Below are 15711 nucleotides of genomic sequence, written 5' to 3'. Positions count from 1 at the left end.
AACATCTCAATCTAGACAGCAAATGCAGTCATTATTAAATAAATGTGTAGCACAAATGCCTATTATTCCTTTTTTTATTATTACTATTACAGTTCATCAGTAGGATATTTGCAGCCTCCTGGATCAGAGCAGATACAGTTTCCTAGAACATCATCACCATGCAACTCACAGCAGCTTCAAGGACAGCAGTGTGCAGGTTGGGGGAATAAAGTTTTTTGTTGAAAGACTTTGAAAACGTGTAGCTATTAATACGCTGGGTGACTTGGTATTTGCTATTAAGGGTTTGATTTAGAATTAACAACTGTATCATGTTTCCTCCTGTGTTCCATTTTTGAAGTCATATTGGAAGCAGTTGACTTGACATCTCAATTTGTTTATCATTGAAAGCTCTCAAGTTGCTTAGAATTCAGCAGTGTACATCGAAACACCTTGAATGCTTGGGAGTTGGGACAGACAGGGGAACTATACATAGTCAGCAGAATGACTTCCATGTTTTCCTGAATAGCTACAAGGGTCTGGAAATTTTGAGATTTGGGTTTACATTTGATAGAATGAGCAAGGTACATTTTGGAAGCAGCATGCTAGGCTCTTCTACTCAAGAAGCATTTTGTATTTCACTTAATGGGATAGGAGCAGCGATTTTCTTAAGAATTCCTGAGGAGAGGGTGAAAACTGTGTGTTCTGCATTTGGATAGAGGAGAGGTAGCTTTTTGACCTGCTGAAAAGCTAAATTAAATACCCCAAAGCTGTGTTGGGCATTTTGGTTTTGTTCTTATGGTAGCCTTATTTACTGCTTTTGCTTTCATAGTTTATAGCAACCATTCAAGTCAGAAGCCATCACCTCCTACATTATTGCCACCTTCATCAAAGTCAAAGCCGCAACAGGCTGCTCCCATTGTGCACTACAGCATAGTGTCTCCACCCTCATCATATAAAAGTTCGCCCACTGGTCTTTCCATCATGCAGCCAATAAAAGGTATATTATATTGGGATTTTAATCTAAGCCATTCTGTCTGGAAATCTGTTGTAAGTTATCAGATTGATTTCATGGCTAACTGCTAGAACAACTGCAACTTCAATACCATCTCTGCAAATACTTCTTTTATAATTCTTCAGCTGAATTGCTATTATTGTAACTTTTAAAATGATAGCGTGGAACTTAATTGAAACAATAGCCAACTTCATGAAGGCAGCCTGGAGGTAGCCTTCAGCAGATAAGTGTCACTTAGAAGCATTTAAATCGGGTTTGGAATGTTTAGATCTACAAAATGTTTGGGTAATTTCTAAAGGTGTATAAATAGCAGCCTCAGTGGTATGTGAAAACAGTGGTGACACAGAGCTTTGTCATATTCATGAAATGTTTATAAGTGTTAATATCCAAACACTTAAAACCTCTGAATTTCCAGCTGTAAAAATTTATAGATGGGTTAGGAAATTAAGAGCACTCAGGTTAGCTTCCAAACAAGAGGTTACAGAACAATCCTGTGATCATAGTGGTACAGTCCGTATTTTCCTAATAGGGAATTTGGTATGTTAGAGATTTCGTTGCCTGAAAGGGGTAATCTCAAATACTGCTACCTCAGTATTTTGCAAGCAAGCAACAGATTAAACAACCCCAGGTCAGTGACCTACACGTGGTGTTTCTAACAAACATTTATCTTAAGATATTTTTAGACCCTCTTTATTAATAAACAACATGCAGTTAAGTGGCAAGACAGCTGGATTAGCAGTGTATTAGAGTTCATGGGCAGGTTTGGTTTTGTTCCCATTTTGCTTCAAGTTTGCTTGGATTTAATTCTGGAAGACTCTCATTTCAGGGTGCCTAAAATTGGTCCCACACTAGTTTGTTCTTCTATGCTCCTAATCTATCCTGGAAGTGCTGGGTTTAGGAAGCCGAAGGCTTTGCTCATACCTGCTAAACTCTGATATAAAGAGGTTTGGGGAAGAGGGAAGCCCTTTAAAACAGAGGGAGAACAAATTTTGAGAGAACAAAGAAAAGCATGCTTTTCAGTAAGCGATACTGAGATGATAAATCAAACCCACTGAGATGAGGACATATGCTGATATGCAGCAGAGTTGTGTTTCGTTTCGTATGGGAAAGCCAGACTGTAAATCTGGGAAACCTTTCAAAGGTTTCTGCTGTGTTTCCCTTCTAGGTTTTGACAGGAGATAGTGTCTGCAAACTGACTTAGGGATTCTATGACACTTTATTTTGTTGGGATGCTTCTTTAGGAAGAGATTTGCATTTATTTTAATTTACTGAAATGCTGTGGAACTAGAAGTAGTAGTACGAACTTTTTTTTCTGGATGTAGAAAGCTTTCTGTTGCAGTTTAAACAGCATTTTCAGATTGTGGTACTTGTTTATAAATGGTGCTGTAGGTGGTTTTGAAAGAAAAGCATGGTTTTATTGGGTGCGCAGTTCTCAGAGATAATTCAAAAGAGTATGCTAGAGTGCTGCAGAATAAAATACTGAGAGAGTATAAACCAGTAAGATGTAAACCAGTATAATTAATAATGATTAGAAATGCATGCATAAAATATTAACATGAAACCAGTTTTTTTTTTAATGTATGTGTATATAGATGTTTGGTATGTCTCAGGTTTACATACAGGGATTACATATGTTTGTGGCTTTGCCACTTGGAAGCTATTGTGTTCTATATTATTCTCATTATGTAGAAGACATCCATAAACAGAGTCATATTTTATTTTGCCATGTAACAAAACAGAAATATTTGCAATGTGGCTCGATCAGGGATTCTTCCATTTACACCTTCCCTTAAACTTAGCCAGATATCTGATGCTTCCATTTCAGTCTGGAACACATGGGTAGAACTTTTTGCCATTCAAAGGAAAGTACAGATGTCAAAACATTGCTAGTCTTAAGTATCAAGATAGTAAATATTTCAGGATACAATTTACAAAGCTAATGTACTCTTAATGAGTTCATTATTCTACACTGTTTGGTTTGCTTCTCGAAGGAGTCTGTTGCTTTTTGTGGAGCCCCAAGGTAGTGAAAACAGCCCATTCAAAATCAAATAAAAAAAAAAAAAAGCAAGGTGAATGCATTTTATAAGCTGTATCTGACTGCCCTTAACTGATGCTACGATGTTGGTGGTAAATGGAGAGCAGTGTAGACTCCCTCTGTAAAGGTGGATGATTAAATTATATTTAAAGCATGTGTTTAATCGTGGTTTCCGAGAAATGCTGTAAATAGTGGGTATAGCAGAGAAGGAAATTGCTAACAACCATTTACAAGTAAATAGGATGTTACATAAATTACCTGACACAGCACCAGGTCAAAGTGGGAAGATGGCTCCTCTCAGGCAGCCTCTCATCACAACCCCTCATGTAAAATGTTACAGAACAGCGTTGCCTGTTTAGGTGTTCTCCCATGACTTTGGTGTTTCTGTAGCCACAAGACTCACAGTGGTACAGGATGTGGGGATCTGTTTGCAGTCTCTTGCTCAGAAAAACTTTCCTATATACACTTGTAACTGAAGGAAGTTTGGCCTCAGACTACAGATTGATGCCATGTCTTTCCAATGTGTGCCATCCAATCAGAGAAAACAGTTTGAGTCAGTGTTGCCATATATAATGTAAAACTAATTAGGTGACTTCTATTTTTAAATAGAGAATATTTATGCTTAATATCACATGTTCTTCAAGTCATTGCTCTGGCAGCAGCTACAGTGAATGTTAAATACTTCCAATTACTATTAAATAGAATAAATTCTTTAAAAAACAGTCTCAATAATGAGTTTCATTGGTTTCATGGTATTTTGCTTTTTTAAATTCACATCTGTTCTGCCAAAATTACAATTGAAAAGTATGAACTAACTGTATCCTACTTATTTCTTGTCTTTGTAGCAGTAGCACCACCACCAGGTGGAGGAGTAGTAATGATGCAGCTAAATATACCTAACAATCCTCAGCCTCGGAACCATTCACCTCCACCATGGAAACAGAATAAATACTACTGTGATCATCAAAGGGGGCAGAAGTCCACAGAACTTAGCACTTTAGACAGTGCTGCACAGGTATGATGGTTTTGTTTTGTTTTCCAGGATGACTTAAAATTTGCATATTATAGAATCGTAGAATCATAGAATAGTTAGGGTTGGAAAGGACCTTAAGATCATCAAGTTCCAACCCCCCTGCCATGGGCAGGGACACCTTGCACTAAACCATCTCACCCAAGGCTCTGTCCAACCTGGCCTTGAACACCGCCAGGGATGGAGCATTCACAACTTCCTTGGGCAACCCCTTCCAGTGCCTTACCACCCTCACAGTAAAGAATTTCTTCTTTATATCCAGTCTAAACTTCCCCTGTCTAAGTTTGAACATTTGAATATTTTCTCGAAAGTTCTTTTATGGGAATAAATATCTTCTCTGACAATACTTAAGAGTTTAACTATTAGTGATTTTAACCTGACTGCAGTCATTGAGTGCTGTAGGTGTTTAGATTGTTTAAAACACTGACTTGCTGTTTATTCCAGTTGCAGCATAGTCCTCAACTAGGTAGTCCTGTCACCTCACCGGCCCAATCACCAGCACCAGTTCAGCTGTCAAACATGAAGAACATCCGTCCCACATTAACACCTCTTTCTATTGTGCCCCAGTTTTCTAGACCTTTTGTCCCTGGACAAGGTATAATTTTACTTAATTAAAATGTGTGTATGTTTGTTTTGTTGTTGGGTTTGTTTTGTTTTGTTTTTACTTGAATGTTTTCAAATACAGGTTATATGAGGATTTTCTGATAAACCATAGCTCACTTTGGTACTAATAGTATTGGAGCAGGATCATCAGAATTATCCATTAAAGCATTATGTAAAATTTCACCTCTCTCTACACAGATACCATTCCCTGTATTTCCAACAGCTTTTGATCATCTTGTTATGAGAGCTTTTATAACCCATTAGCTTTCTTAAGTGAAATTCCAATTTCAGCATGAAATTATGAATAAAGTTTTGATATAATTTGGCTTTAAGTTTTAACCATCAATCAAGAACAACACACAATATCAGAAAGCTATTGTTTGACTAACTGACCTTAATACATTAGGTGAACATAGTATCTTTTGAGGGGAGTGATACAGAAATGTGATGTTGAGAGACTGAATGTTCCGCCAGGCTTGCATACTGGTTGATGCTGTATTGCATCAAGCCACTGCATAAGCGAGAATTCTTCATTCCTCTGTAGAATAACCAGCATGATGGACTAGAGCCTCTAGTCAGTACTGCTGCTGCTTCAGTTAGTATTTCAGATAGTACCCACCCAAAGACAGAAAAAATTCCCTGTAGAATTTCAGTCCTCTGCTGCCATGTTAAGAGAAAACCAGAAAATGGGGAGTTTTCATTGAGATATGATAGGTGATAACATTTAAAAAACTTATGCAAGCAGAAAACTTCGTCAGGGGCAAATATTTCCTTGTGTGGTTCCAAAGCTCAAAATTAATGGGGCTTTTACAGAAACATTTACTTCAAAACAAAACTTAGTGAAAGTTCTGTATTTATTGCTTATTCACAAAGGAAACCTTAATTCATCTGTCCTTATCTGCTTTGTAGTCTTTGTCGTTGCTTTGTATTCCAGTGATGTAAATCTTCCAGGCTGCCTGTTGTAAAGCATACCTCTCAACTTTCTGAATCTTCTGTGACTACTAAAAGCTTCTATTCCATTGTTCATGTGAATCATTGGAGCAGATAGGAATGTGAAGATGTACCTGGCTCTAATATAACCATGAAAATGATTACATTAGTATACTGAGAGTAGCTTTAGCCTTACTAAGCTCATTTTGAAATAAGAGGATTTAGATAAGACAATGAAGAAAAACTTTTAGTGTGTTTTTCAGTGTAATCCGTACATGCTAGAAAGCTTGTGCCTTTTCATCTTCTGAACAGTATGTGACTGACTCAGATTCACGTAATCACGCCAAACCTTGTTTTGTTAGCCTAGCCAAATACTCTATTTTGTGCATAATTATTCTGCTTTCTCTTATGTGTAAGAACTATGTCGTAAGAGGAACTTGGAAGAAAATAGCATGCAACAGAAAAACCCTTCTAATTATCTTTCTCTCAAAGGAGATGCCCGATACCCATTGCTTGGCCAACCCCTGCAATACAATCCGCCATCTTTATTACGAGGACAAGTAACAAGTGAACAGGTATTACAGAGAACAATCTCCTGGCAACACTGAGGCTGGGGGTGGGGATCAGGACTGCCGTTATAACCACAATGAATGGGGAATACATTATTGCATTAGCAGAGTAATTGAGTGGAAAGTGCTTGTTTTCCAATAATGGTTCTGTTTCGTGTTGATACTTCCCATTCTTCTTGTTTGTAGTATATTAAAGAAAGTGAGAAGCATTTTCCTGAAATTTAGCTTTAGGCACAGTGTAGATTATGGATTATTTAGATGGATTATAACTGCACTTTGCCAGCAGTTTCACAAATCAGAGAGAGAACGTTTGCTAAAAGGATTTTCTTTCATCTGAGTAGCAACAAAACAAAACAAAACCTGTACGTAAGTATTCCTAAGCAAAGAGTGTGTTTGTTTCTTACAAGAAAAACCTAAAATGATAGTGTTTGCAAAGCTAAAAAGTTTTGCCATCTCCTTAACTTTTGGGACAGACACAGACTCCCTAACTCAACCTTGCTCAGTTCTACCCAAGATCAGCCCGGAGGTGTGATGGACTGGGGTGGGGAAGGAGGGGAAGGTGCATTCTTCCAAGAAGATTTATGGTGATTTTTTTTCCTCCTCCATTTCCTTCCTTTCTTCTAAAGCCAAGGACTGAATGTACCTCACTGCAGGATTGCTAAACTCCAAGCCTAAAACCGGTTATTAAAATCTTTCCTGTACCACGGTAGCACAGGTTATTTTTCAGAAATTCCTCTTCACCGTTTTTCACTGAGCTAACCTGGTGCTTTGTCATTAAAGTACATCATTTATGTCAATCTTTCCAGTGTCAGCCTGGAAACAGACATGGAAACAGGGGAAAGAAACCAGCAAAGAAGGCTGCTTCAACAGATCTTGGTGCAGGAGAACCAGGTATAGAATTCTGATTGACACAGTTCTCCAGAAAAATGGATTATGGTGATGGGCTGGGAATGTAACAAGGAAAGCACAGGTGAGAAAAGGGACAGAATGAAGAGTAATTGCACAGACATGGACATGGCAAACACTGGAAACATAAGGCTGGAGAGGAAGTCTTGATTTGGAGAGAGGGGAAGAGGGAGGTTAAATGAGAAAAGTGTAGTTATGACGCCTGGAGAAAGACCAGAGAAGATCAGGACTGGACAGTACTAAAACAAAAAGCAAGTTGGTCCATTTACTGGATGTAAGTTCTGTTTTGTTACATTAAGTAGTTATATTAAATATACATGGCCCTGCTTCCTTTCACTTGCCTGACATATGAAATCAAACATAAACCACAAAATAGTTTGTGCCTTTTTTTTTTCCTTTATTTTTGCTTTTCCTTTTTTTTCCTTCTTTTTCATTTTCTCACTTTTTTTCTTTCTTTTCTTCTAATACAAATAAGCATATGGATTTGGAGGATGTATTGGGAAATCTACAGATTAGCTCCTTGGAGTTGGTAAAGATGTCATCCAAATAAAATGTGACCTCATCTATCTTCGTATCTTTACTGGAAATAATTGTGTTGCAGGTGTTACCTATTGTCAACACTGCAGAAAGTTACGGATAAATCGGCATTTTCTAACAACTGACGGGAGAGGATTTTTTGAGAGCAGACAGACTAGTTTGTTAGCATGGTGGGTGATGTGTGAAGCAGTAACAGGCAAAGCCAGTGAGATGCTGTAGTGAATTTCCAAACCTGCTGCAAAACTAGGTGATCATTTTTCCACTCCCTTTCTTTTGAGGGCCCTCTTTGTATTCTTAGCTTTTATTTGTATGCTTGTAACTGTAAGCAGTGCTAAATGTGAAAGCAAAAGGCTCTCCAGAATACCAGAACTGGAATGTCTGTGTATTTGTGTCAGCCATCTGGAGATACAAGTATGAAATAACTCATTTTCCATTGTGTTTGTTGTATCATTAAGTACAATGACCAATTTAGACTGAATGTTTTTCCTGTTTCAGTTGTGGGAAAAGTTCTAGAAATTACTGAACTGCCAGAAGGCATAACTCGCATGGAAGCGGAAAAACTATTTGGAGAACTTTTTAAAGTTGGTGCCAAGATTCGGTGGCTAAGGGATTCGCAGTGTCTACAAGCGCAGCAGCAGCAGCAGCAGCACCATCGTCGTTACTGTGGCAGCGGAGACAGTAGTGTGAATGCGGAGTCATCCAAATCTAGTGACTTGGCTTCCACATACACGGTTCTAGCTACGTTCCCTACAATGTCAGCTGCTCAGAATGCATTGAAGAAACAAAGTAGTACCTCAGTGAGTAAGTTCAGGCTGAGAACAAGCAAGAAGCACTACGACTCTCATGTTCTGGAAAGGGCTAGTTCTCAGTAGCAGTTACATCAGTGGACACTCAGCCTTTACTACATCCATGTCCTCCTCTCCATTGATTGGCTTGATGTCATGGGGCTTCTGTTCTCTTCATAGAGACTCCTGGGATGTTCTGTCATATGACATTAGCCATTAAAGAATAAATAACCCACTGATCCAGCAAGATGAAGAAAAAAAAAATACAGAGTTAATTCCAAACAATAGCAAAGAATCATTTTGGAGACAGGCAGCTTTCTACAAGGAATGCTGTTGAAATGCCCCCTACTTTTATAGTAGTTTTGTTTTATATTTTTGAATTCTTGTATCAGATCCAAAGTTCTATTGTACAGCAAACATTCATAAAAATCCATATTCAGATTTGTATTTTATAATCCCTTTTCACACTGGCACACAGCTGTCCATTCCAAGGCAGGAACCTGAGGATTGGTGGAGGGGAAAAGAGAACCATTTTCAAGGACTTACACTCATTTTTCTAGCAAATTATCCCAAATCTTCAAGTTAACCTGTTCTTTGTCCCTTGTGGTTTTGTTTGGGGTTCCTACCCCCACCCCCCAGCCCCAAGAAAAAAGATCTATATATAATTTTAGCAACTAACTCCATAGATGGTCATTTTCTTTTGAGATTCATTCAAGCAATGTCAAAAGAAATTACAAGTAGGTTGTGCCCTCGAAGGATTCACTGCTGATCCAGCAAGTTTAATAATTATTTAAATGGGAATATGAATAGGTTAAAAAGAATGTTCACTGAATCACATTTTAATATTTCTTCTTTTTAGCAAAAGTGTGAAGAAACTAAAACGTATCTTCACAAGTGACAAAATGTTTGCACTTTGTGTTCCCACCGGTATGGATATCTTTCTCTTCCTTTTCATGCTAAGATAACTGTGTTTGATAAGTGCTGGAAACCTTTTTAATGGTTTAAGTTTTCATCATTTGCAGATGCTCACTGGACATTAAAGATTCATTGCACATAAATGAAACAAACTTTTTTCAATTTGTGTAATTTGCAAGGCTGTACAAAATACGCTGATGCAAGCCTTTTCCAGTTCAAGAAAATAAATGTTTACAAACACAGACTTTTCCCGTTCACTTGTTTAAACTTCTAGGAGCCTTCTGAAACGGGAATGAGCGCATGTTAATGGTCTGTATCCCTTCAAATGTGAGATAACAATTTAAAACCAACACAAATACTAGAGCTTCTCAAAGAACCACTACTGCTGTTCCTTCTCTTGATGCATTCATTTACGTTATCCTGCCCATCATCATTTTTAGATGTTTCCCTGTATGAGTAAAAAGTGGGAGGAACTGATAAGACATCATAAGGGACTGCTCCTGGTTTTTTACTTTTAGCACAGGCACAAATTTGCTGTGTAGACGAGCAACTACTTCTCTTCTTAAGGCTGTTGCTCTGTAAAAGATGCGTTTGTAGCTCCTGTAAGTGGAAACTTGGAATCATAGAATCATAGAATAGTTAGGGTTGGAAAGGACCTCAAGATCATCTAGTTCCAACCCCCCTGCCATGGGCAGGGACACCTCACACTAAACCATCCAACACAAGGCTTCATCCAACCTGGCCTTGAACACCGCCAGGGATGGAGCACTCACAACCTCCCTGGGCAACCAATTCCAGTGTCCCTAACTGGGTGTTCCACCACCCTAACAGGAAAGAATTTCCTCCTTATATCCAATTTAAACTTCCTCTGCTTAAGTTTTAACCCGTTACCCCTTGTCCTGTCACTACAGTCCCTGACGAAGAGTCCGTCCCCAGCATCCCTATAGGCTCCCTTCAGGTACTGGAAGGCTGCTATGAGGTCCCCACGCAGCCTTCTCTTCTCCAGGCTGAAACTTAAGGTAAATGTTATGCTTAAATGTTTAAAAATATGTTTAAAAACATATTTTACAGAGGAAAAGTAAAGAATGTAGGTGCCTAAACCAGCATGAATTTTCATCTTTTACATAAAAAATCTTGTCCCTGAGCAACCAAACACGAAGTGGCAAGAACAGTCAGCCCTATGTGTGCTAAATTCTTAAATCATTTCATGAATCAAAGTACTTGGATGAAAACTGACCTGTCTGGGAATAATGTAGCATAATAAAACAGGTATTTTGGACTTGATTCTGCAAAATGCTGTACCAGCAGGTATTTACAAGACTAAAGGTAAACTCACACTCCCCTAAAACAGAGGGGAAGTTGTTCAGATTCAAGCCCCTAACTAAAAGACAAAATCTCCTTATCGCTATCTACTCTTGTAAAAGGATGGTGCTTCTCGGCATTTGAGTTCTTATGCTACTACTTTACTGAATATACTACTTGAATAAGGGGATATATTTCCTCCTCAGGTTGGACTGCTGTCATTTACTGCACCCAGACCCAAAGATGGTAAGAACCCATCTTATGCAGATTACAGTATTCCCTCCTCTGAACAGCAGAAAGATAATGTAGCTAACAGAGGGTCTATCACTGCCTCCTGCTTTCCTGTGCTAGTTTAGGATTACAGTTCTAACCCCGTAAAAGCGGTTAACAGATTAAAGGTCTGTACTGATAGGTGTCTCAGCCCAGAGAGGTAGCTGCCTCCTGTGGCTAACACGTTCGGGGACAGGAGTTTTCACAGATGTAGAAGAGCAAACAATAGCTGAGAGCTTCCATATACTTTTTTGAAATAACCTAAGAACTAAATCCAACATCAAATAAAACCATTTCCTAAGGATGCTGCCTGACTTGCTTCATTTGGTAAACTTCATCTGCAATAACCAAAGAGAAGAAAGTGTAATGAGAGAGGTAAGCATGGAGAACACAAGCAATCCAAACAGAAAGAGGAGAGGGATCCGCTGATGAGGAGCAAGGCCCAACAAATACTGAACTCTTATCGAGTATGTTGCAAACATGAGTGTGAACAGCGCTACAAATAAGAATTAGAACATAATAAGCCAGTTGTAGTCTAATCCTGAATCTGATACCTACAATTACTACAGGCAAGTCACCCTTTCTGAGTACATTTCCTTTCATGTTAAATGGTAGCAGTGACTTTTTTTTTTTTTCAATCTGGACATGCTGATACAAGCCACACAGATACAACTGAGATGACTTTGTAAGTGTCAAGGGCCTCTGATGTCTACAGAGGGCACACAGTCCAAATACTTCTGCTTCACAGTCTTATTCATTCCTGATTTTGTGCCATTTCACACTGTCTTTAGTAAGCAAACATGGCGTAAGCTCACCTAACCGAGGCTGTTTGTACCTTCCTGGCTTTTACACTTCTGCCCCTTCTGGTTCCGTATAACACACAAGCTTTAGGAACTGTACAAAAACCCTGCAACAAGATTTGTTCCATAGATTTGGATCATGTTCTAGAAAGCAAATAAAAGTGCTTTATGGCATGAAATAGACATATGTAAAACCAGTGTAAGTAAGTGTTCTCAATCAATCTTTAGTGCTTTAGTGGTTGAACATTAAAGCCGTTTTTAAAGGGAATAGTGGCAAGAGGAATTAAGTGGGAAACTGCAGTGATCTGATACGTTTAATTTGGTTGGGAACATATCTAACCTGTAAAGCTGAGGAAAAAGCACTGGAAGAATAACCAGAAAAGCTGAACAAATCTTAACTATTACCTCCTACACCAAGGGCTGCTATTTCTTGATTTCAATTTTTAATTAATACAGTTATATTACTGTGTAAAATGCACCCCTGCACTGTGAACATTCAATGCTATTTGTGATACTACAGTGAAAATGGTAAGTCAAAATTAAGAAAAGACATTTATGCTTCATACTCTGGGAACACTCAAAACTACATAGACCTGAGGTCAGGTTCAGGTAGATCAGAGGCACACCAGAGAATCCATTTGTAGCTTCCACATGGCTGCCAAACTATGTCATGTCCAGTACGACTGGATGAAGTGAAACCTTGGTAATGGGCATCTTGCACCTTATCCAAAACATCTCCCTGAGCAAATTTAACCTGCTGTAATCTGAAATACTTTTCTATGACTTACACACACTTAGAAGATGACACACAAAGAAGAGTAGTGGAACACTTATGAAGAAATCAATCTAGCCCTGCAGTGTACTGAAGACTAGTGTTTGGGTGTTCTGATCTGCAACCATCCTGGCCCTCTACAGAACACCCATTATGATTCAGGATCCAGGTGGAACAGGACAGCCCTAAGTAGATGTGAGTGCAGTTTTGTCAAAGCATGAGAAGAATTGCTTAGCTTAATGAAATCACGCAAGATTCTTCAATATGCAACATGCCTTTCACAGTAAGACCTTTTTTGTCTTGGGTTATTCAAGCAGCTCCATGCCCATTTCCTACCTAGTAAAGCAAGACATTTCCTTCTCAAGGGGGAATAAATATATTATCATGCTAGAACACTCATTTGTGCCTTAAAACTTCACAGCTGACTTGTTCTGAGTTGATCTTGTCCTAAATTGTTTGGATGTCTGAAAGGGAATCTTAATTAAAATAGTAACTAACTTCTTTTATCAGTAGCTATTTCAGCTCCAGGGTACTTTTTCCCTAGCAAATTGGTGCAGGCTATAATTTCCTGTATTTAGCCCTGAGGGAAAGAATGTTTATATGAAGCTTTGGAGAAAACTGGTCAAACCACTTCAAAGCTACAGGTGATAAAAGATTATCATAGCTGGAATTTTTATGAATTTCCAGCTGAGAAAGGACTTAAATTCCCTTCAATGTTTCTACAGCTCAGCCTTCACAAAGGCTGATGTGCTGCCACTCTTTGATGTCCACTCTTTGATTCACATTTAAAATGTTTTGGGTTTGGGTATTTGGGGCCAGTAATGTCAGCAAGTATAAACATAAAGTGCACAATGTCAACAGGACTTCATTTTGGAAGCCTTATTTCTTGGGTGTAGACCAGAACCTTTAAAATGGCCTTATTTCCAGAACATTCTGAAAATTAAGTCCCTTTAAGTTCTCTTATTCTGGAACCTGCAACCAACGTCACTATTCACATCTGCAAACTTCAGATGCAAGATCCAGTGTAAATTAAGTTGCTTCTTGGCTGACTTGAAAATGTAGGCAATCATGTTCTTATTACAATGTGTATGAGCCTCCTCTTAAGTTAAATGTCTGCCTTGTGTGCTGAGGCTCACAGGGCTGGAGTTTAGACCTGACTCTGGCAGCCCCTTAATAAGGGTTCCTGACTCTCTTTGGCAGCCCCTTAAGGGGTTTTTTATCCTGTTTGTAGCTCTTTGATGTTTCCGTGATGTTTGCCGTTTGTCAAAATTTGTCATGTTGAAAATGGATCTTGCTGAATTGATGATTAAACAGTGAAATTTGGTCCAGGGCACAAACACGTTTGTGTTTGCAGCTTTCTCCATTTTTCAGTCTCGCTGGTAAAGCACACGAGCCTGGTCGTTCTATGGGATGCATGCAACTATAATGAACTGTCTGTGCATTTCTGAAGAGAAACTTGACTGTCAGATAAGACTAGTGCTGTAAAGCAAAGAGCTATCTAGAGAAATCTGTATGTTGCTGATAGCTGTATGCCTTTAAAACTGGTATAAATTATAAACTGTGCTGCTGTGGATAATGCTTAACAGTAAGGTTTATTCTTAGTTCAGTTCCCATGCCCCGGTTAACTGAGAAGATGAATTAGGCCAAGGACTGAAGATAATACACCGTGCTGACTGTAGTGAGATTTTTCAGACACAGCTGCAATAGAGGTGGAAGGCACGCTAGAAGCTGGCTGCAAAAGGGACTGCTTCTACCCCAAATGATCTGTTACATTTGATTTTCCAAAATTACTTGGTAACTAACCGACAAACAACCAACCAACAAAAAAGCAGTTCCTCTATGTGCACATGCAGAACAGGCATTCTTTGTTCATCTACAAAAGATTTATAGTTTAATTTCGTAACATCCACTGTTCTTAAATCTGTTTTGTACCACAAAGAAAGAAAACATACAAAAAATACCATCTTGGCAGAAAAGCTGTAGTGTTCTGATGGTTACTTCTTTAAGAAACATGCAGAAGCATGGTATGTGTATGCAAAGCTTACCCAGTGAGGAGGGTTACTGTGACACATTTTCTATATGCTGCATTTTAAGGGGTAAAATAATTTCTGTATATTGTTACCATTGATTTGTCTCTTTTTCTATACCTTTGTAGGTTTTTCAGTTGTCATTATCCAGTGACCTAGTTCTAATTAATCTCCAGGTCTCACAAAATACAACAGTGAAAAGCTTTCCAGGTCGAAACTGGGCATTTTTTGGCCTTCGGATGTTTGACAGTATCTACTTCAGTAGTTCCCCAGAATACACAGTCACAGATCTGTTTCAGAAAAAGCTCCAGTGCAGCATACTTCCCAAAATGTTATCATCAGAGCACCTGAAAGAAATTGTCCTGGCCTCATTACTGTGAAATGTACTTATTCTCCAGACCCCTCACCACCTTTGTCGCCCTTCTCTGTACCCACTCCATCGCCTCAATGTCCTCCATGTAGAGAGGGGCCCAGAACTGAACACAGGATTCAAGGTGCAGTCTCATTAGTGCTGAGTGTGAAATTCGAGCTCACTCCTCTTGTGGGACAGTACTAGGGCCAAAGCAGGTTTAACCTTGATGAGCTGGCCTTTTGTCCTTGAAGTGGAGGAGGGCAGGAGAGGAGGGGGCTTGTGGTGGAGGGAAGGAACTTGGCTGGTGACTGAAGGAGAGCGTGGACAGTAGCATTGAACCAATCGGCATAGCAGTAGAAGCACGTGAACACAAGGCAGTACCCTCTCAGGGCGTTTCTGACGACACGCTTGTAGGACGATAGGATAAAAATCCTGTTAGTGAAGCAATAAAGGTCTTTGGCTTATACCCCGCCAGAGTCCGTGTCGTCCATCTCCACATTCTCTAATCGAGATAACAAGGTTTTATTGAGGGACAAAGTCAATAAAGCAACAGCGCTGGGCATGTGACTGTAGCCAGAGGCGCACTGATTAGCCCTCATTACAAGTTTATATACTTTCACTATTGCCTTAGCCATATACATATTCATAATTCCTGCGTATAGGCGGGGAATATTGTAACTAGCTCCAGGAACTTATTATCATAAGTCTCCTCCTCTTGGCGCCTGCGCACTGCTCTCCGGTGGTCGTGGGCAGGGGTCTTGAGGATGAAGTAAGCAGTCTTCCTCATGTGGGCAGGGGTCTTCAAGATAAAGTAAGCAGTCTTCCTCACGGTGTACTTTTCACCTTTGGCACAGCCGGATGCCCCAGGAATCACAAAACTAGCTGAC

The 15711-nt window shown here is 39.2% G+C and overlaps 1 protein-coding gene across 8 annotated transcripts in view; it reads left to right on the top strand.

Annotated features, from left to right (window-relative positions):
* R3HDM1 (R3H domain containing 1) overlaps window positions 1-9543 on the top strand; it is a 54111-nt gene extending 44568 nt beyond the window's left edge. For 7 of the 8 annotated variants that reach the window (XM_065671308.1, XM_065671305.1, XM_065671304.1 and 4 more), the window contains 7 exons: window positions 93-196; window positions 809-976; window positions 3872-4041; window positions 4501-4651; window positions 6082-6164; window positions 6965-7049; window positions 8097-9543. In XM_065671308.1, the coding sequence (XP_065527380.1) occupies window positions 93-196; window positions 809-976; window positions 3872-4041; window positions 4501-4651; window positions 6082-6164; window positions 6965-7049; window positions 8097-8473 (1138 nt within the window). In that variant the 3' untranslated portion in view covers window positions 8474-9543. The remainder of the gene's footprint in view (window positions 1-92; window positions 197-808; window positions 977-3871; window positions 4042-4500; window positions 4652-6081; window positions 6165-6964; window positions 7050-8096) is intronic. The other variant, XM_065671307.1, reaches the window with a different exon arrangement.
* The last annotated feature ends 6168 nt before the right edge of the window (window positions 9544-15711 follow it).

Source organism: Lathamus discolor, chromosome 3, assembly GCF_037157495.1.
Source record: "Lathamus discolor isolate bLatDis1 chromosome 3, bLatDis1.hap1, whole genome shotgun sequence".
In the NCBI taxonomy this organism is placed as follows: domain Eukaryota; kingdom Metazoa; phylum Chordata; class Aves; order Psittaciformes; family Psittacidae; genus Lathamus; species Lathamus discolor.
Note: the sequence above shows the minus strand (reverse complement) of the source record. Positions and strands in the feature narration are given on the sequence as shown.